The sequence below is a fragment of the Colobus angolensis genome, unplaced genomic scaffold (assembly GCF_000951035.1).
Source record: "Colobus angolensis palliatus isolate OR3802 unplaced genomic scaffold, Cang.pa_1.0 Scaffold67, whole genome shotgun sequence".
Classification (NCBI taxonomy): domain Eukaryota; kingdom Metazoa; phylum Chordata; class Mammalia; order Primates; family Cercopithecidae; genus Colobus; species Colobus angolensis.
Window position 1 is genome coordinate 3790142 of NW_012120376.1, and position 23383 is coordinate 3813524.

Genomic DNA, 23383 nt, shown 5'->3' on the forward strand with positions numbered 1-23383 from the left:
GAAGGGGAGGGGAAGGAACGGGAGGGGAGGGGAGGGGAGAAAAGAAAAGATCCATAGAAAGTTTTCAAAATAACCAGTTAGTTCATGAGAGCATTTCATTCTAGAATTCACTAGGACCTTTGGGGAACTTAACTCCATATATATCTATCAAATATCCTAGTTAAGGAAGAAAGCATTCATTAAGGATATAAAAGTAAGTCAGAGAATATGAGGGGGGATTAAAAAACCCAAGCTAGGATCCTGACCAAATCACATGACAAAACTGATTGCTCCAATGGGGACATCACAGCTGCCACCAATGACCACATAGTTTACACTGCAAGTCCCATTGACCCTAAACACTGACACTAGTTTTGCGTGGATTATTAATTATCTATAACCACCTCATCTGAATGTTTTTCTTGAGGAATCTGCTTCTTTACATTAGTAGTTTCTGAATGAAAACTGGCCTTTCTACACTGGGTTGACGGAGCCTGGGTCACATGCCTGTGCCCTAAGTGTAATAAACCCTGAGAAAGTATATATCTGTCTTTTCCCTTGAGGAGGCAGAAAATGATGATGTTGGGAATCCCCTAAACACAGGAAGGATTTTTCAACATAGGATGGCCCAAAAAGAATGACCAATGTCTTGTCCACTATACACATCATAGGAAGCACAAGGGAAATGCCACAGAAAATATGAGTAAAGGGCATAGATTTCTTCTAGAAATGATTATCAACCTATTTATTTCTTGTGCTCCCAGTTGTTTTCAAATGTTATTGGCACAGATTGCCCGAGTCAGACATACTATCTTCTTTGTTCCTTATCTGCAGTTTCACTGAATAATGGAGAATATAAAAAAAAAACAGCAGCAACAAACTGCAATGAATCAAAAACTACAATTTCCTAAGTATCATATTTGGTGTTTATTATTAACAATGACTCTGAGCAGGAGAGTGTACACTATACATACACACACACTCACATAAGCACACATAAATGTATATATTCTTGTGTGATTTTTATAGATAAGGAAACTGAGTGTCCGAGGTAAAATGGCAAATAGGCTGAATGACCCAGTAGCAAAGTCTCAATTTCATACCTGTTATTAATACTTTGGAGCTCACTCTCCAATTACAATGCTCTTCTGCTTCTCATTGCACAGTTATATCACTAATAATCCATTTTGAGATCCTGGGACTTTCCATATCTATGTTCCACTCTAGGCACCAACTCATATAAGATGCAATTAGGGCTGGGTAGGTGTGGTGGCTCAAGCCTGTAAGTCCAGCCCTTTTGGAAGCCAAGGTAGGAGCATGGCTTGAGTCCAGGTGTTTGAGACTAGCTTGGGCAACATAGTGAAACCTCGTCTTTACAAAAAATCAGAAATTAGCTGGGCATGGTGGTGACCTCTCTAGTCCCAGAATATTCAGGAGGCTGAGGCAGGAGAATTGCTTGAGCCCAGGAAGTCAAGGCTGCAATGAGCCATGATCACACCACTACACTCAGCTTGGGCAACAGAGTGACCCTGTTTCAAATTTTAAAAAAATACAGTTGAGTCCTCTGGGTGGCTACTAAGCATTATATTTCATTAGGCAATAGTTTCCAAATACGATATATGCATTTTGACGTGTAACCTATCTATGCAGCTTGCTAGCTAGTTATAAAGTATCTACATGCAAAATTCCCCATGAGTGACTAGTAAAACCCAACACATTTTTACTCTTGAAACATAACATATTAATCTCTTTAAAAAAACTAAAGTAGTAAGTGCTTATTGTTAATACTTTGTCTCTTCAGAATCCTTCCCTCCTCTAGGAACAGTAGTGTCCTTCCATTACGAAACTGCTCCTTTCCTATCTCAGATGCAGAGTTCCACTCAGGCTGCCAATGTTAGTTCCTCATTCACCCGCTGCCTGCAGGGCAAATGCAAAGTAGGCCATGTCCTAGCAACCTCCCGTAGAATTTGTCAAAGTATAACTTAGGGAATAGTGGCAGTCTTCCTAGTGTCAAATTTGAGCTGAAATATGAGGCTGAAATGTTGGTAAACATCTTCCTTGTGCCAGGGGAAGAATATCAATATAAATAAACAAAACTGCCCTCTGGAAGAAGCAGAAGAGAAAAGAGAGAGTGCAACAGGCTGAACAAATAGAATTACTGGTGCTAGTTGAGCTGGACGACATTGGTGTCTGTGCTTTTCCTCTGATTTGTTTATTTATTTATTTATTTTTTTTGAGACGAAGTCTGGCTCTGTCACCCAGGCTGGAGTGCAGTGGCCGGGTCTCAGCTTACTGCAAGCTCCGCCTCCCGGGTTCCCACCATTCTCTTGCCTCAGCCTCCCGAGTAGCTGGGACTACAGGCGCCTGCCACCTTGCCCGGCTAGTTTTTTGTTTTTTTTTTAGTAGAGACGGGGTTTCACCATGTTAGCCAGGATGGTCTCGATCTCCTGACCTCGTGATCCACCCGTCTCGGCCTCCCAAAGTGCTGGGATTACAGGCTTGAGCCACCGCGCCCGGCTTTTCCTCTGATTTGTATACATGAACATTTCTCTTTAGGCTTTATGGTATCTGTATCAGGTTTCTGTCATTTGCAACAAAAACACGTCTGCATAAAGTGAGTAATGATATAACAACATATTTTTGAATTTTTTGAAGCCAAAGATTAGGAAAGGTAGTCTTATTCTCGTCAGGTCATAAATTAATAAACAGGTTCTTTTTATACATCAGTAAGTGAAGGGTTCACTGTCTAAGGTACATGTATCAGTCAGAAAAGATTTCAACAAACGTTCTTAAAATTTCTGTTGAAAATAACATTTAGTAACTCTCTGATATTATTTGTACTAGATTATCCACCCTCTGTAGGGAAAGTATGTCCTGGAATAATTTCAAAGGCTCTAAGCACACTTCCAGTCTGTCGTTGACCTCTGTCCCCTTTCATCCCTGTTTTGGAAAAGACACACAGATTTCATCACAGAAAGCTCCAGGGCCATGACTCCATTCCTACTTTGTGTTTTGAAGTCCTTGCCTCTCACTTTTATTCCATGAAAACTGTCAATGATAATATCCACTCACAACTTCTTTTTCATTTGAGATACCAAAGGATACCTCTTCTCTAACAGAGATATGACCAAGTAGCACTGGTACATTTCATGATATAAGCTAAATTGATTAAGGATATCTCATAGTGCATTCTCATCCCATGTAATAATGTATAAACTTATATTGTTGTTACACAATAAATCAAGCCCTCATGTTTGTAATGATCGGTGTAGTCTATATAACTGCAGAGAAAGGGAAGATGCATGCCAGATCAAACCACCTTGCCAGGAGATGTCCAGAGGGACATACGTCCTTCCACTTACATTTAATTGGTCAGAAATAGTCACTTGGCCTCAGCCTAAGGGGAGGAAAGCTGGGAAATATAGAGGAGTGCACGGATACATGGTAAGCATAATAGTTTCTGCCACACTATGCCATATTTCCTAGAAAGGTTTAGTAATATTTATACCTACGGATGAAAAAAAGAGTCTAACATGGCAGAGATATAAAAAGTCCACAGCCTACTTGCACAGGGCTGTCAAAGTGTACCTCGTACTTTGTGCTTTTTATAAATCTAAGATGAAAGCCCTAGCTATCTCAAACACAGGAATGGAATGATTTTCTTTTTTTATTGTTGCTAAGACATTGCACAGTATGAATTATTTTAATAGCCTCCCTCATTCTGCAAAATAGTAGGGCACAATGCAGAATAATATATTGAGCTTATTTAAAATTTTAAGAGAATAGAAAAATACGTATTTGATGTTATGACCACCAACCTGCTATGTTAAAACCTTTTGCTTCTTGGCCTCCAGTAAAATAAGCTCAGTGTTCTAATGTTCAATCCCTGTGTAAAGTAGTTCATCACAAAACTATTACCCTTACTTTCACACAATTGGCCTTCACTATTCACATAAAAAAGAAAAATAAGTTACCATGGAGACAAAGCCAATTCTTCTCTCCAGAATGGCTAATTCTTCCAAGTCAGAACGGATTTTTACCAGAAAAGTCACATAAAGTACTCAAAGAAACTGGCAGTCCAAAATCTGTAGTCAGTAACTGTATAGGTAACCATGTATAGATTACCATTCAATAGAATACAAAAACAAATATTGTACTAAAGACAATCCTATGTAATCGCTCTTTAAAAAATAAAACCCTATGTCCTTCTTAACAGTGTAGAAAGTTTAAATTCTGTTTTCTACCTCTACTTAGTGCTTTATTAATGGGGTGACCATACTGTTTGACCTATTAGCTAAAATTTGCTAGACCTCCAGGAGAACATATGGACATCCAGATGGGTTGCTGTAATTTAATGCCATTATTCTAAGGATGAAGTAAGGCATAAACATAATTTGCATTCTTTTCTATCCTTCCTGCAAACCTTTCATTAGTTTCATTTTTAATTCAGACATCAGAAGGGAAGATAATACCTTGCTACCAAAGCCCAGATGCCAACTAATTACTACAAGAGACTCCAGTCCTGACATCACAGGCCAGGCCTCTGAACACGCTCTGTCTTACTCAGTGACCCCACAGTAGTGATTAATAGGTTGAGTGCTAAGCCCTAATGAATGTGTCAGATCTTAGGTGTTCTCTAGGCTAACGCAATTAGCATTGCATTGAACAGAATATTTCAGCTACTTGCTAGAGAGACTCATTATACTTCATATTAAACTATGTCTTTTCACCTTATGCTCTTTAAATTTATTTTATAATCATCAACCTAAAAGACTCCTGTAAATATATTTCATATATTATATGAAAATTTAAGTATTTTAAAATCAAATTTTGATTTTCTTCTACAACAGTGAACCCCTGTGTTGTGTATAAAGTGAAGTTGTTTTCGGAGATGCCTGTTAAAATGCAAGTTTCTGAACTCTATCAACAGAAATCCTGATAAAAAGGGATTTGGGATAAGGCCCAGGACCTCATTTTTAACAAGACTCATGACTCAGAAGCAAAACATTTTGTAGACCGCACTTGAAGAAAGACTGCAATGTGAGTAACAGGACTAATACCTGTGTCTTAGATTAACTGACGATATCGGACTTTTTGTTCTAAATAGTTACTATGTTTCTGAAAAAAAAAATTATCGCATCCACATTAAGAAAACTGTTTCCACATTAGATTATAATTTTAAGTATGCCAATTATTTTTGGTTAAAAGATTAGAAATTAATTATCAGGATAAGACGTAGACGTTATTTCCAACAAACTATGTAAATGTATAAGATCTATATTCAACAGTGGACATGGCAGGTAAAAGCATTTTCATCCACTAGACAATGGGCATAGAATTGTGTTTACAGTTCTAAAAGAAGGACCAAAGGTGAGCAGAATTTCTTCAATTCCTGACTTTTCTCTATGGCCAGACATGAAACATTTACATGTTTTAGCCCTGATAATGGAGGACTTTAGGCAATATTCCAGGTATTTACTTGGATCTAACCTAGATATTGCCATCATCAATTACTAAATACTAAGAATTTATATGTATCTAGCATTGCTTTCACAAAACAAGCATATATAAAATCCCTATCACTCTAAAAATTTTAAGGCAGCTTTTTCCAAATTTATAACTATTTTAACAAACTACCATTTTCTTCATGAATTTCAAAAGAATTCTTTTGTGCTTTTAAAAATTTATACCATACATATTAAAATAGAAAAGTAAGTATGAATAAAATGAAAACATTTATTTGTAGTAAATATAGGATATTTACTTTTCATAATTTCATATTGAGATTTAGTGGTTGGAGAAAGCTAATTATGCCATTGTACATTCTAATGTTTCTTTTAGATCCAGCCAGAGGGTGAAGGGCTGTCATAGGCAAGTCTATAAACACACGCTTATTTTGTTCAATGGAGAATGTTGAGAAACCAAGCTCTGTCTAGGACCGGCTGGATGTTTTGTAGTTCTGTTTCTTCCTTTAGGAAGGCTGCATTTCCCAGCATCCATGGTCCCTGACTCTGGGTAGGGCAGTATAAGTGTTCTGATCAATGGAATATGTACAGAAATAATGTTTATTCCTTCCAGGCCTACCCCCTAAAATAGTCCACATGATCTTCTGTGCTGTCTGCCTTTACTATTTGTCCAGCAGATGGAGCAGATTTAGGGAACAACATACAAAGCCTTGGGTGATGGAATAGCCACCTGTTGAAACATTGCTTCAGCAAGAAATAAACCATATTGTTTTAAGTCATTGAGACTCTGAGGTCTGAAAACTAATAGACAATGTAAATTAAGATTTGGTTAACTAAAACGGTGTATAAAATTGTGTCCTACTGATGAGTTAGTTGACTATCTGCTCAATAAAGAATTATGACTATATAAGACCTGAAGTTCAAATTCAATGGACTTATATTAATTCACTAGAAGAGACTGTTTCAATTGTATTTAAGAGGCAAAAAAAAAAAAAAAAAAAAAAAATCCTAAATATCTTAATATTAGCATGTTTTGGAGTTTAAGTCAAGATGATTATGTGCTGCTCTAGCAAAACATTATTAAACAACAACTGTCCCACAGGATACAGGAATATCTACTCTACAATACCTACTGTTTCTATGGTCATAAGAAATAATATTCTTACAATCTATGAAGCAACTGTCCAAAGGAGATTCACAGAATGTGTGTTAGAAGTAGAATTTTGCATTGACATGCCCAAATAGTATTTAAAGGATACCTTTTTATACTGGAAGAAAAATGCATGTTTAATCTAACCAAATGGATAAGGGAAACATATGCTGTATTAATATAAAATTACTATACATAAAAAGTAGAAAACACATTCCAGCACCAACACACAAACACACAAACACACACACACATACACACACACACACACAGAATTATTTCAGGATCAACTGTTTACCTTCATAGTACAAGAAAAAGATAATGTCCTAAAGAATAATTATTATGTCACTGAACAAATAATGTTGCTGGACGTGGTACACAAGCCACTGAGCTGAGGTGGAAAGAACTGAATTAGGTTTACAGAAGGCCTGGGCTAGATCTGGCTTTGTCACTCTCTAGATGTAAAGAGAAAGATGTCACTCTCTAGATATAAAAGTCAGAGACCACAGGTGTTAAATGCTTGGAGTTGCAGTCTCTATTTGCCACTAACAAGCTGTTTGACTCGGGAGAGCTATCTTATCCTATTTCTTCAGCTATGGAATAAAGAGAAGATAATACTTGTTTCACGGATCATTAAGAGGATTAAGTCATATCACACATATTAAGTACTTAGGCCTTGGGTGAAAGTAAATATTACTAAATACTGGATATTATACTAATGTCCTATCTCCATGACTAAGAGCCATATTATCCTTACTTGAAAAATAAGAAATCACAGAAGATAATTGATATAATTTCTTTAAATGACTATAGTCTGAGTCTATATCTATCTCTGAAAGTCAAATATCCACTTGAAAAATAAAAACTCTAAAAGATATATTTTAAGTAATGACTTTCAAAAAATTCTACAAGAGAGTCTGGTCTGCTACTAAGATTGATTTAAAGAAAATAGGTGACATAATAAGACACCAATAATTCCAAATTTTTAACATTTAGAAGTGGGATGGCACTTTGATCTATCCATTATCCTTCATGACTCATACCCTCATTTGAACATAGAATGTAATAAGATAATTTTCAGGCAACCATTTAAGTTAAAAAGATGTCATATTTAATGAGTCTTACAGAGATAAATAATCATTTCAGTCACACAAATTTGAATGGGTCTAGAATGTACATGTTAACACTTCATTTTTGCAGCTTAAAGTGACGTACTTTCTGGGCTTATAAACTGTCAGCAACTTAAATTTTCTTCTCATTCAGAAGAAAGCATTTCTACCAGAGGTTGCAATAGTGAAAAATTACATCAGCAATATGATGTGAACTTTATTTCAAACTAAATGAAGTAGCTTCACTTGGAAATTCCATAATTTAGTAAATCTTGCTTTGTGCTTACAAATTCTTATTCAAACAAATCCCCTATTAAGACTCGATTCAAAGCAAATAGCTTAAGATGCTGAATCACTAAAATCATTGAAAGTTCAGTTCTAATTATACTTTTGATTGGTTTTAAGTGACTATAACATAAAAACAGGGTTTTAATATACCAAGACACTATATGTAAAACATTGTGACACGGAGGAATTATTTTCTTAATTCAGGATTCTATTTACTGCAAGAAGCTTACCTCCTGCGTACATAACAGCCAGCATAATGGATGATATCCATGCTATTTCACTGTAGGTAGTGTGGAATATTTGCTGAATTTCTTTGAAGAATACGGTGACGGCTTTGGGGAATGCATATGAAAATCCAATGGAGATAAAAGCTGCTCCAACCACAACCCAGCCCCATCCTCCATCTGGAGGTGGATGCAGAGGTGGGGTACTTGGCATTGGTGGCATTTCTGCTCCTCTAATGAAAATTCAAGTAATCTATATTTAAAAAAATGAAATAACAGTTTAAATTTTATTTCCCCTTTTGTTTACCACTCTTGATAGTCACTAAAATAGTACTTTCTAGTTACAACTACAATATGATTTTTCATGAATATTTTTCACACTCCTCTATTCAGAAAATTACCAGAAAATGTACAAAAAAAAAATCAATGCAAGTTATATACCTTTGATTATTATGGGCTAAATATTTAAATAATTTAATGTGATTATTGAAACAAAAATTACTCAAAGTGAAGAATTTAGATCTGAACTGAAGTACAATTTTACATTATACATCAGATAGAGCTCTAAGATAGATCTCATACATATTCTACTTCAATCACCAGTTGTTTTAACCTCAATAATTGATAATTTTGGTCTCATTTTTCCTTCCTGCTTAAGGCTAGGCCAAGGAATGAAATGATGGTTGCACAGCCTTTTGACATGATCTATTGGCTTTTTTTTTTTTTTTTATTGCTTTCTGTTGTCTAGCTTTTTGATGATTGTAGAGATAAATCTAACTCACTTTTTTTTGGGGGGGGAGGGGAACGGAGTCTCACTCTGTGGCCCAAGTTGGAGTGCAATGTCATGATACTGGCTCACTGCAACCTCTGCCTCCCAGGTTCAAGCGATCCTCGTGCCCCAGCCCCCTAGTAACTGGAATTACAGGCAGGTGCCACCATGACTGGCTAATTTTTGTATTTTTAGTAGAGATGGGGTTTCGTCACATTGGCCAAGTTGGTCTCAAACTCCTGACCTCAGATGATCCACCCACCTCAGCCTCCCAAAGTGTTGAGATTACAGGCGTGAGCCACCACCTCCGGCCCCCACTATTTTTTAAAAATAAAAATTATATATTTAAGGTGTAAAACGTTTTGTTATACACATTCATAGCAAAAATGATTACGACAGTCAACCTAATTAACATACCCCTCGCCTCACAGAGTTACCGCTTTTCTTTTTTGTGCACAGAACACCTGAAATCTACTCTGTTGGCAAATTACCAGTATACTATACAGTATTACTAACTATACTCACCCAGTAGTTCAAGGCTGCATTGAGCTCTGATGGAGCCATTGCCCTCCATCCTGGGTGACAGAGAGAGGCCCTATCCCTAAAATGTTTTTTAATTAAAATAAAATAGCTAAATAAGTCTTTTAATTGCCACAATTATTTGTACAGAAAATATCTCATTTTTAAAAATGTTTTTTATAAATATATTTTACATGTCTTATTTATATACTCATACATCAAAAAATTTAGCTTTTTTATATATTTACTTGTATCTATTATAGTACAATGTGATGCTTTGATATATGGTTATTTTTTAAAAAGCAGTCTCAAATTACTCTTTTATAGGAAGTAAAGGTATAATTGATAAATGTGCCTACCATTCTATTAGACACTGTAGGTGAAAAAAATTTTTTAAATTGTTAAATGCTATGAAAAAGGCAAACCCTTCTGATTTTCCCAAGAAAATACAATAAAGTAAAATTTAAAGTTATTCCTGACTAAATATACAGATATAAAATATGGCTTTAGATACAGTGGCATTAATTTGATGGAATAGTCTCAAGAGTTCAAATTACTTATCTTATTGAATTAATGCATGATACTCAAAGTAACCTATAATGTAATCTATAAGTATACAAAAATGGATAAGGGGATCTCACTCAATAAATATTGTGTACTTATTATGCTAAATACAAGCTTTTTATTTTCAGTAAGTATTCAATTTAGTTTCAATAAAAGCCTTTTCCGGTATTTTTTTGTATTTTTAAAATGTGACAAATTTCAGAAATATTAAGAAGCCTTACCCAAGTAAAATAGTAATGGAAGGGACTGGATTTCACTAATCACTGCTGACTTTACAGATAATATAAATAGAATTAGAAATAAGACTACTGAGTAATGTAATTTAGGGAGACAAAAAGCAAGCAAAAAAATAGTTGACATTTTTATTACAGCTTCTCTGCATATCTATAGTATTCTTATTGATCAAAATGGTCACAGGCATCTGATTTTCAAAAAATGAATAAAATACCTTGAAATATTTTACTTTATAGGTATACATCTGTATGTTAGAAGCCTACCAAAAAATGTCATGGAAACTATAGTGACAAGGTCAAATGAAAGGCTTTAACCACAAACAAATAATGCACATAATGTAGAGCCTAGTCAATTACAGTAATCGGGGCAAAGCCACTTCTATAAGTTAATGTCACGCAAATGCTAAAATTGCTAAAATCAACCCAAAATACCACACCTCTCAATAATTATTTTGAGATGGTTTGTAGTCTTCAGCATGTGTACAGCTTGCTTTTGCAATCATTTTTGCTTTCTTAGAAACATAAAAATTACCTGTCTTCTATCTATCAATTCATCTATTAATTGGGAGATAAATTTATTTCTCCTTGGTCTTCAGTTAACCTAACATGATGACTTTACATCACATGTGAATTGGAAATAGTATCTTTGAAGATGTATAATATTTAAGGAAAAAAGGAAAGGAAATATTGTGTTAGTGAAACCAGTTGAAAATAGCAAATGATCTTTGAAAGTTGTCTAAAGTATCTGAATCTATATATTACTAAATTTTATTACCATATTTTAAAGTTTCTATTTTATTGCTTGAAAATTTAAAAAAGAAACCATAGAGGAATACTGAGGAAATACCAAAGGACATTTATGTGGTAAACTACTCTTTGTTGTATAATCAGCATGTAAAAACAGTTATGGGGCTTAAACTCTGCAGTTTTCCTGCTTGCATAAAGAAAACTAAACCATCTTTTATAACTAATTCATGAGTTTAAACTATTGTAGTTTTTATCACATCTGCTATAGTAAACATTCAGAAATACAACTGGATGATTTATTTTTTACTCACTTCAAAGATCATAAATAACATTTCTAAGTAATCTTAAACCCATATTTTAAAATAATAATATCAATACAAATATTATAATGCATTAATATTCAAATCATGTTATAAATATGGGATTTCCATTTTACAGACAGGAAACTATGCCCATAGGAAAGTAAAGAGATGTGTGTAGACTCACACAATAAATAGGCGTCAACACTAGTATAAATTCTATGAATTAGAATTTTCTCAGCATTTAAATATGCTCCACCTTAAGAAATGGAACACTCTTATACTAAAATAATTTGAACTTACAGACCCTTTAAAAGCATTCTACTTGGTTTGCTCCTATACAAAGAATAAAATAGAAAAGAGAATGTATACACACACACACACACACACACACACACATACATACAAAATTCTATTTTCTAAAATTCTAGTTTATTGTGAAATTGTACATTTAAGCCTATTTTCCTTTACATGGTTTCATCTTGTGGCATGAAAATTAAGCATAAGAGCTTCAAATGCTACAAATACCGGCTCCATCATTTACTTTGTAATGCTTAGTAAAGTAATAAAACTGAGTCTGTGGTGTCATCTGTAAAAACAGGATAATAACTATATTTAGTTTATAAGGTAATTAAGAGCATTGACAGAAGACTACATGTAAATGGCATGACTAATATGTACTAGACAAATTTACCTATCATTATCCTAATTTTTATTAAAATTATACATAAAATGACAATGAGTGAAGATCTTAAAATTACATTTTTAGAGAGAAAAAATATATATGTGGCTTTCGAAATTCTATGGCTTTTATTACATTTAATGTAGAAGCTATAACTTTTAAAGCCAAATCTTAAAGTGAAATTTGCATGACAATCTCGAGTGTCAAAAAAAATTGCATGAAGAGTACCTACCTCACAAGAGTAGTGTAAGAATTAAATGAAATAGTGTGTGCTTGCCTCAGATTAGTGATCTGCACATAGGTCAGTGTTCAATAAACCATAGTTTAGGTTGAATGTGAAATCCTCCAGAATTTCTCTAAAAATATTAAATAATTTTAGGATCTTCAGAAAATAGCAATTAGCCATTTTTAATCTAATCACCTCTGTGTGTCCCTCTCTGACCACATCGCTCTTTCTCTACCAAAAGGCAACAACTATCCCAAATTGTACGATGGCTTTTAAGTTAATTTTATTATACTTTTACCATATATGTATGTGTGTATATGTTATATATTCCTCAATTTATATATAATGCATAAACTAAATATATTATACATAAAATTTTCATTACCTAAAATATATATAGATCAGAGTCAACATTTAATTCTTAACAATAATTAATAACAATAATTAAATAAAATTATTAATATTTCAAGTATATATTACATTTTATACATTATATGCATGTAATAATATGCATATGACATATGTAATCTTGGAAACAGTTTTTTAATTTAATATTACAATTTTGGATTTAGATATGATGTACATAGACTTATAAATCTCATGTCACAGAGTACAGTTGATTCTCATTATTCATGGAAGCTGTGTTCTATAAAGTCACCATGAACACTGAATTACCAAATGCTGAACCGCTGCACATAGTAGAAAAACAAGGTTAGGTTTTTGTGAGACTCTGATCACATTTTTATCAACCAATCAATACAAAACCTTGTTTTACGTGTGTTTCTGTTTAAAGACACCTTACTTAATACATATTGCTGATTCACTGACACTGAACTTACAGTGAATAGTGCTGTAACTCATGTCTGATGAAGCTTATCTGACACAAATATTTTTTCTATAAGACACTTCACAGTTTTCTCGTATGGAGGAATGCTAGACAGCACTTCAGCATTACTATTAGGGAATATTTTAAATAGCAAGATCACCAACAAAAAGCACAAAATGTGAAAAACATGGCATTAGACTATAAAAAGAATACTGGTTTACAGTATGAGAACTTAAACCAGAAGGCAAGGTCTTGCCTTGTTTGACCTCAGCTGGGAATGTAAGTGTTGCATAACAACTTTTTTTGCTGTTCTGTGCATGTCAGCAAATGACTGCAAAAGTGCTGTGAATCACAAATTTCTGTGGATATGCAAATTTACAAATATGGAATCACTCATAATAAGGACTGACCACACGTCATTTCTGAATATACATGTGTATGTATCTATATCTATATGTAACCCATACGTAAGTATATATAAAGATTTGAACTGTCTCCAGTTAGATGTCGTTATGCTCCTATGAACATTCCTGTACTTTCTTGGGGAATTTGTGCAAACAATTCTGCAGAGATACTGGATGGGAATTATAGAAGATTTATTGTAGAAATTTACACTGAAACAAGCAGTGCATAAGAGTTCTCCTTGCCACATATCCTGAGCAATGCATAATTTTTAATTTTTTTCTAATGCAGTAGACATGAAAAAATTCATTGTGCTTTTAATTTGCATTCTGTGATTACTAATACTTTTGAGTATCTTTTCATGTAATTAGAGCCACTCTGTTCTTTAAACACCAGTTCTTGTAGTTTACTAGTTATGCTTACACCAATGGAAGAAAGCTTCCAACTTGTCCTTCTAAAATTTGGACACTTATGCATCATATTTCTACTTCAGTAATTACCCTACAAATTTAGAATACATTTTCACTTAAAGATTAAAATAAGTAACTATCATTTGCCAATGATATAAATATTAATTAGTAATTTAAAAAATAAAAAAATACATAAAAAAATATAAATCACCCACAATCCTAACACTAGAGTAAACTATTATAGACATACTGGTGAATATATTCTGTTATATATACTCTGCTATAGCTTCAGTTATATATGTTTGCATAACACATTTTAACCAATTGAAAATGACAACAATTTTAAGTTATATCAAAATTATATGTATAAATATGTACTAAAAGAAAACAACTTCCAACACATTAAGTATTGCTAAATATTGTAACAATCAGATTCTGATTCTTCTGAATCGCTTTTTGAATCACAGTTTGCTATAGCTGTGTTTTCTTACACAATATCCTCCTCCGGCCTACAAAGAGCATCCACGGTTTGGCATTTCTACAGAGTACTCCATTACTGTCTCTAGGAATTTCTTTCAAGCTGCTTATGCCACTTTAAATTTTGACACTGATGTTCTTCGTCTTACCAGAAAATATCAACAGAAGATATTCAGTGAACAGAACTTATATTCCTTCGTCTAATGGTCCACAAATGGTTTATTGATTGAAATATAAAAAGACTGAAACTGTCCAATCATGATCAGAAACAATCACTAAAATGTGCATAGGCATAGGCCATGACTCTGCCATTCCTGCCACCTTAGCAACAATGATCATAAAATGTCATCCAGTGTAAGACATCCTGACTTCAAAGATGTTAAAATGTGAAATACGTGCTTCTTAGAATTAAAGAAACAACAAATACATAAATATTTACCTGTATATATGTATATTCAATGTGTGTATATATTTATGTATATAAATTTAATTAAAATGTGCTGTATAGAAGTACAGTTCTAAGATTTGAATTTCTCATTTATTTGGATTTCTTTAAAAATCATAAATAGTTGTATAATCAGTTTTAACAATATTTCACTGGTTAATATTCTCTAAATTATTTCATAAAAAATTCAGGACTGTTTTGATTCTTACCTTATCCCAATATTATAAGCTATTATAGTAAGTACTTTTCTTATAGTTCTGATTTCAATTTGAATCATAGGAAAACATAGATTTCTCCAAATTCCTCATTCTCCCAATGAATAATTTGGAAACAGCTACAATATTTTTGCCTTCAAATAACATTTCCACTGATTTATTCACTACCCATCTTTCCCATCAGATTCTAAGATAACAAGGCAGTTACTGTATCCCAAGTTCTCAGTATAGTTATTAGCATATAATAGGGTAAATAAAAGACAAATTGATCAATAAATAGCTATAAATATTTGAACTTGGAAAAAAAATTTCACCCATTATGCCATCCGCTGTCATTTTATCTCTGTAAGTATGAAGTTTCAGGTTTTGTTTTGTAACAAAGTTAAAGAAAAATAAATCAGAATAAAATGTTAGGTCCCTATATGTTTGTTTGAGGCAGACTTTTTTTTAACAGTCCTTTCTAGACAGGGGCAGCAATCTCAAGGCAAATGCTGGTAGCAATTATGGTATAAGTACCTGAGAAGAGGTTGGCTTTAGATGACATCCTAAATGAAAAGTAAAGGAAAGGAATATTTGCTAAATGTATCTTGACTATGGTATATACAAGTAAATGATGAAGCCATCATCCAAATTCAGAAAAGGACTAAAAAAACAGAAGCATCGGAAAAACTGAAAGAAGTAAAAATGGATAGTAATAGCATACAGTACCAGCCCTTTCCTTTGACTCCTCCCATTTTTCTATCTCAAACACACATACACATGTGCATCCACATGTGTGTGCACATGCACACTACATATTCACCTCCTCTAAGTATCAATCATATCCCCAGACATATTTTAATGCACAAATGTTCTTTAACAATTCTGAATGACAATAGGTGACCTGCACATCAGCCTTCCATAGACAATCAACTGTTTCACATTTCTCTAGATTCCGGTCTGAAGGAATATCACCTAGGAATTCTGATTTATATTCCCTATTAAATTCATGTTTTTCTAATGTACTGAATGTTCATTCTCTGAATTGTCAACTACTTAAATTGTTTCTGCTTTGTTATAAAAGTGAAGCTATTTTCTTAGATGCTATACAAATCATTCCTTTCAAAAGTATACTTGCCTTTAAATAAAAAACATATGATTAAGCATTTTTTCTCCTCAATCTTTTCTGTTTTTGCATTACTTTTTCCCCACAGTCCATCAATTTATTTCTCATTTATATGATATTTTACTCTCTGTTTTCAGCATATTTCCTTGATTTGAATGATAACTGTGGGCTCCAGGGTGCAAGGCACCACTCATATACTTCTTCATTTTCTTATCTATTACTTCTTTTGTTTTTCTTTATATAAAATGACATCTTATGATCTCTTAACTGATCCATTAGAAAACAGACCCAGAACCAATCAGTTTCAAAAATTCTAATTCCAACATTGTTACGTCTGCCTTATTAGTGACTCTTGAGTTGACCAATTGTCAAGATCCAAGTCATACACACTCATTGGCTTCATGCCTTTTTGTCCTATGCTCAATTCTATAATATTTTAATACAGTTTATATCAGTTGTGTCCTATTTCTTTTAACAAGCACAACTTGTAAGCATAGCCAAGAAAAACAGAGTTAAAAGCATAGTTTTACCTGTTGATAGACGTCCACTTGAATAGATTTCTTTGGATTATATGTAGAATCTTTAGGCCTAGTCACTAAACCTTGAAGTGTGATATTTGAAGGTATTACAAACGAAGAGAGGTAGAGTAGATTTTGGATTATCTAAAGAAATAGAAAAACAAATCGTTACATGCATATTTGAATTCAGTAAGCTGAATTAGAGCCACTGCCTTTAAATCACCTCAATAAAATTTGAACATCTTTTAATAATTAGTAAAATTGAATACATCTTTGTCAATATAATAATAGAACTAAGATATGACTAAAATGACCAAACATGGCATGAGAAAAAAAAATAAAAAGTATAAGATTAAAAAAATCAGGTTTTGTTAAAAAAAAACAAAAAACAGTAGATTACAAGCCTATGATTATAAGAAAGAAAATTCTTATTGGCATTCACTGTCACTTAAATAATTCCCTATACTCATTTAAATAATTTTCTCTAAAATTCAATTAAATAAATTAAATATTCATTGACAATGAAAATAAAAAAATTGAAATATAATTATTAGAAATACTGTCAGTAATATACATGGCTTATAACAAGACAGAATGGGTTTTAGGAAAGAAACAAATTCTTTTAGAGATCTTGTGATTTAGAATTCAAACTTCCTAATCAAATCGGGGTGACAGAAAAATATGCTAAATCTCTAACCCATCAGATATCTTTGTTTCAATTTAAATATGCTGCTGAATATACAGAATTTAGTACCTAAGAGTTTGTTTTGTTTGGACCAAGGCTTTCTTTCCCTAGATCAAAACTAAGAAAAATGTCAATACCTTCATTAAATACCCAGTGTCTGCCCTATATCCAGGGCCACCTATTCTAAAGTGCTGAACAAAGGCAATATAGCCACCAGGTCAAATGAGGTTTGTATGAGAGTATGAAGAAAGTGTGATCTGTATGCCAAGTCCATGAGAAATGGCGGGTGGGTGGGGACTAGGAAGAAGATGAGTAAAGAGGCTTAAAAGTCATTAATAAACACTGAGAAATTCATAAGGATGGAAGTAAAGGTCTAACTTGTGCTAGGAATGAAGAGTTCACACTAAATGGGTCTCCTGGGCCTGGGATTAGAGCAGTTAGAGGAGGCACATACATCAGCTCTGGTCCTACCGGGAGCCTTCGGACCCATCTGCTGCTTTTTAAAGCTGGGTAATTTGAGAATAGCAGCTCCATCCCACCCCAAGTAATCAGCTCATCCAAAGGTAGAAAACCTTTATATTTTGAAGAAATTATTTTATATCTATTTCCTCTGGCAGGGAGAACTTCCCTGGCTTCTAGGCAAAGCCTCAGAAGAGAACCTGAGGCATATCTAAAAATTAGGTTCTGATCTTCCAGTCTATGTGCTTAATTATACCCATAATTTATACAGGCTCCATGTGGCAACCCTCCAAAAAAATTTTAAAAAATGTATAATTTATGCATGCCAGCTTAGGGACCAGATAAAAGAGACCTTGACAAGTCCAAATTCTACATGCTCACCAACATTTCTGTGAAATTTCACAGCACCTTAACTTAATTGGCCCATTTTCTTCCAGAAAGACTAACTCACATCCAGAGTTCCTTTCAACAAATGAGCAAATAATCCAGGAAGACTCTGCTTGATAGTTATATCTATATTGATCTATGTTGCATCCTTTTCTTTACATATATTAAACTATCATCATATATTTCATATACATTTATGCAGATATATTTATACAATGCATTTACTAATCTTTAGTTTTAAAAATGAAAGGTAGTATTTTAGTGGAAACATTAAAGATGAGGAAGCATAGAAGCAGAGAATAGTATAGTTGTTTCCAGGTACTAAAAGAGGAAAATGGGGAGGAATTAGTCAAAGAAACAAAGAAAAAATTATGCAAGATGAATAGATCTTAGAGATCTACTGTACAGCATAGTACCTGTAGTTAGCAATACTCTATTGAACACTTAAACCATGTGGTATGAAGGTAGATCTTATGTTGTTTTCTGTTCAGAATGTAACAATAATAAATAAAGAAGGCAGGAGCAACCTTTTGGGGGTGGACATATTTAAGGCATAGATTGTAGTGATGGTTTCATGGGTGTACACTTATCTCCAAACTAACCAGGTTGTACACATTATAGACAGCTTTTTTGTATGTAAATCATACCCCATTAAAGTGGTTTAAACGTTTTTTTTAAAAAGGTAGTGTTTTAGAGTTTGTGTGTCTGACTACAAAGCCTGTAGAAAACAATCCTTAAGCCAATGAGAAAGCTTTCCTTCAATTTGGAAAACCCATTGTTTAGAGGATTGCTTCTTGAAGTCCAAGTAGGCATAAGCTTATTCCCCCTACAAAAGTAGCTTTAATTATTATAGCCAGAAGTTGGGCTTTGCCATCTGCTAATTTTGTTCCTTAGTAATCACTCATATGCCATATGTTTTATGATGGGCTTTACTTATAACAGGGTGCATAAAAAATAAAAAAATGTTTTAGAGCTTTTTATTTTTCTAAAAATGCAAATAACTTACTTTCTTAATCCCATGAACTCCAGGGAACTGGTATTTTGAATCACGTTTTATAGACGAGGGCATAAATGATCAGAATTGCAAAGTGACTTTTCTAGGTAAAATGTCTAGTAGGTGACCAAACTGCTGCCACAACTAGTATTTTTTAATTAGGGCCTTTGTTGCTGATTCTATTATAACACAACATGAAAGCTAACTCTTTCTGCATACAATTATACTCCTTTGGTTTTATTCCTCTGGGAATTTCCAAATTTCAGTTCTTGTACATGTCCATTCTGATGGTATTGTTCATCAGAATTCATATTCTTATCTTTGGAATTCAAAAACTACAACTATCCTGCAAAGTCTTTTGAAATTCATCATCTTTCCAGCTCATTTACACCTGTGCTTTCCACAATGTTTTTGAATATATAGGCTCCAATATAATATCACCGTTTACAAGAGTAACCTGCAAGTGTTTTTCAACAATTTATGTGGTGGGATGAACTGAAGCCCCAAAACTTTGCCTTTTCTTTTAGAATCAATACCAGCTTATTAAACTATGGAGAAAAATATGTAAGACATAGGAGTAATTAAACTATCACTGATGATCCATGGCTAGACTATAATGTTACATTCAAGGCTCTTTCAGTCACATAAAGTATTAGAATGTTCCTTTATTTTGTGAAAAATCTTTCTTCAACTTCCAAAACCTAAACCAGCATGCCTCCATTCTATGAAGTCTTATCAATATCCCATGCTATCCAGAAGTTTGTATTTCAAAATACAGTCTAGAAATAATGGACTCAGCAAACTAGTTCCAAAATAATCAATAGTTCTTAGACTATTGCTTTCACTATAAATTCCTCTGGAAGCCCTATAGTTAAAGCATGAGTTTTTCTCTACATCCTACTTATAAAGTGTTTATAAGTAGTAAGTTACATTATGTTTTTGCCTAAATGAATTAATTTGTTCTCAAAGAATGACTGTCTGGTTTTTTAGCTATTTCCTTTTTTTATACAAAAGGATATAGCAACATCAAATTAATGTACAATGTTTAAGTTTAGGTGACAACTCACCCAATTTTACAACAGAAATTAAATTGAACCAAATCTTTTCTTTTCCAACATGTAATTAAATTAAAATTGGACTCTAATCCCGAGAGGCTATTTTATTCTTCAAAGTGGACCATCTCGTAAATCCTATTGACTAATTTACTTTGACATCTAGACAAGAGAGATATCAATAGTGCATAGCTCACAAAATGTCAGTAACACAAAACCTGTTTTTAGACTAAACTATTGCAGTGGTTAAATGACTCTGAGAATGCTAATTGGCAATAAGGATCAAACTAACTAAAAATGCTTTATAATGGGAAAGTTAGAAAAAAAATAATATAAACCAGTATGTAATTATCTATGAAGAATTGGAAGTGGACCTCCCATACCAAACAATTCCCCTGATTTCTAATACAGGTTGAACATCCCCAAATCCAAAAATCAAAAAAATTATGCTTCAAAATCCAAAACTTTTTGAGTGCCTATGTGACATCACAAGTGAAAAATTCCACAGCTGACCTGCTTACAAGCATTTGGGACGAGATATACTCAGACTGTAGAATTATGTGTAAAACAGTTATAATAGGTTTAATGCCAGCTATGTACATGTTTGGATCCCCAGAACTTGTAATGTTACCTTATATGGCAAAAGATGTGTATAAATTAAGGCTGTTGAGAGAAAATCTTATCCTGGATTACCCAGGTGGGCCCTAAATGAAATCACATGTATCCTTACAACAAAAAGAGACAGAGGGAGTTCAGAGACAGACACACAGAAAGGAAGATGCAGAGAGGAGATGTGATGTGAAGATGGAGGCCCAGCAGAAAGTGATGTGACCACAAGCCAAGGAATGCCAGCTGCCACAAGAAGCTAGAAGAGGCATGGAACAGAGTCTCCCATAGGACCTTTATAAGGAATGTGGTTCTTCATCTTGATGTCCAGAAATACTAAGAATACAGTTCTATTGTTTTAAGCCACCAAGTTTGTAGTAGTTTGTTACGAATACCCTAGGAAACTAGGATAGTAGTAGTGGCGACTCATTTATAAAAGCCATTAACCAAGCAACTGCACTACAAAGATGTTTTTCTTGTAGGCACAATTGCACAGGTATGCAAAGACACATGATGTCCAGGGCAACATCATTTATCACTGTGGCAAACTGAAAGTCATTAGAAAATGTATAAATTGTACATTTATAAAAAAGTATTAACATCATATAACTATAAAATGAATAGGCAGATTTACACACATTGATATGGCTGAAATGTTGCTAAAAGTGTAATAAATGAAAAAGTAAGATGTAGAACAGAATATAATTATTTTAAATTGTACACACAGAAAGACTACTTAGGTTGAGAAAAGAAAACTAGCTCAGCGAAATATAAGCTATATGAAGTATCGAAATTTATCAGGCCCAGAAAGACAGGAGTATGAGACTTCAGTCAGCCCAGCCCCTCTTCCCCACCCATGCCTGGAGGCAGTTGTTCAAAGTAATTTTGTTCTTGACTAGCTGCTTCATCCATTATCTTCACGTTCTGGAGTTTGTAACACAAAACAAACAAACAAAAGCAATATATAGCCAATCAATAGCTGATGTTATTTTAATGTAATTTTTTTTGCAAACAACTCAAGAAACCCCTCTTCTTTTCCTTTAAAAATTCACTTGTAGACTGCCACTAATTGGAGTGTATATTCAGGGCAACTGAATCGATGCTCCAGAGCTGCAGTTCACAAGCTTGGTCCAAATAAACTTTCTATGCATATTAATTTTGCCTCAGCTTCTTCCTTTAGTGAGATAATACACATACATTTACATATCTATACAAATTATGCCTTTGGAAAGTGACCATGTGGGATTTATATATTTTTGAAATGTCTAAATGTTATATAATGAGTAAATCTTATGTTTCTATTAAAAACTTGAAAATACAAAAATGTTGAAATACAAAACTTTAGTATGCAAATATAAATATATTTCCTTACATGTTTACTTGGTTGTGAGTTGTACTTCTGTTCATAAAAAATATAAAATTTTCTTACTTTCTTCTAATGTTTTTCTCCTTGTAGCTAAATTTCTGTCATACTTAAGAGAAATCGATCTTTGCTTACAGATATTATCTAGTTGTTACAGAAAATCAGAATATGCAACCCCAGAATATGACTCTTTAGCTTAAGGATTACTTTGAGCTGATTATTTTGAGAACCATCAGACACAGGAGAAGCTCTGAAAGTCAAGTCACCCTTTTGTAAGGGAAATTTATATCTATAAAGAAAATTTCTATTTTTAATGGTGTCTCCCTCTCTGCACCAGTAAGAGAGGAACAACTAATTCACTAGAGACTTATCAAAAGAGAAGGCATGGACTTAATCTGTGTAACAAACCTTATCATTGTTTATCTGGTTTTCCTAGGCATCTCCACATAACTGGCCCTTCCCACACCTTTCTTTCTTTTAATTAGTGGACAACAGTATTTAAGCCTGAATTCAAATCTGCCTCCTTGAGATTTACTCGTTTTTCTGGGTATCTCACAAGTATAATGAGGTACATACTTTAATAAACTTCCTTTTGTTTTTCTCTTGTTAATCTGCATTTAGTTACTGGGGTCGCAGCTAAGAACTCAGAAAGTATAGAAAGAAATTATTTTTTTCTTCCCTTACATGGGAAGCCTGAACAGTGCTGAATATCATGCCCCTTCCTCAAAAGGGAGTCAGCCCAAACTTTTAAGTATGATTTTCATGTCCTTTAGGGAAAAATTTATCTGGGAGTTTTACATGTTAGCATGTGTGCAGTCTTTTCTTCTCTTCCAGAGAGAAATTGTGTATCTGGCTCTACAGTGAAAGAGGATGGCAACAATCATTCTGTGTATATCCTGTTTTGTTTGTGTTTTTCTCCTTCTAAAGTTTTTAAAGCCACAGAGTCCTTTCTAGGAACGAAATCTTACTCAGAATCCTACTACGCAAACCAGCTACTCTGGTTTATGGGTTATCATAGAGAGCCTGGAACTCTACTTACCGGCATCCCCTGACTCCTGAAATGATCCCTGGTTCTTCCTAAAAAGTTTAGAATTCCTTAGAGCATAGCTGGGAAGCCACTTATAATACTTTTCTTACCTCTCAACTTAGGAAAAAAACAGAATTATATGTAAGAGATTTTTGATC

At 33.6% G+C, this 23383-nt stretch overlaps 1 protein-coding gene across 3 annotated transcripts in view; it reads right to left on the bottom strand.

Moving 5' to 3' along the window:
- SLC16A7 (solute carrier family 16 (monocarboxylate transporter), member 7) overlaps positions 1–23383 on the bottom strand; it is a 168688-nt gene that overhangs the window by 54991 nt on the left and 90314 nt on the right. For 2 of the 3 annotated variants that reach the window (XM_011925970.1, XM_011925971.1), the window contains one exon: positions 8222–8468. In XM_011925970.1, coding sequence (XP_011781360.1) covers positions 8222–8438 — 217 coding nt within the window. In that variant the 5' untranslated portion in view covers positions 8439–8468. The remainder of the gene's footprint in view (positions 1–8221; positions 8469–23383) is intronic. The other variant, XM_011925972.1, reaches the window with a different exon arrangement.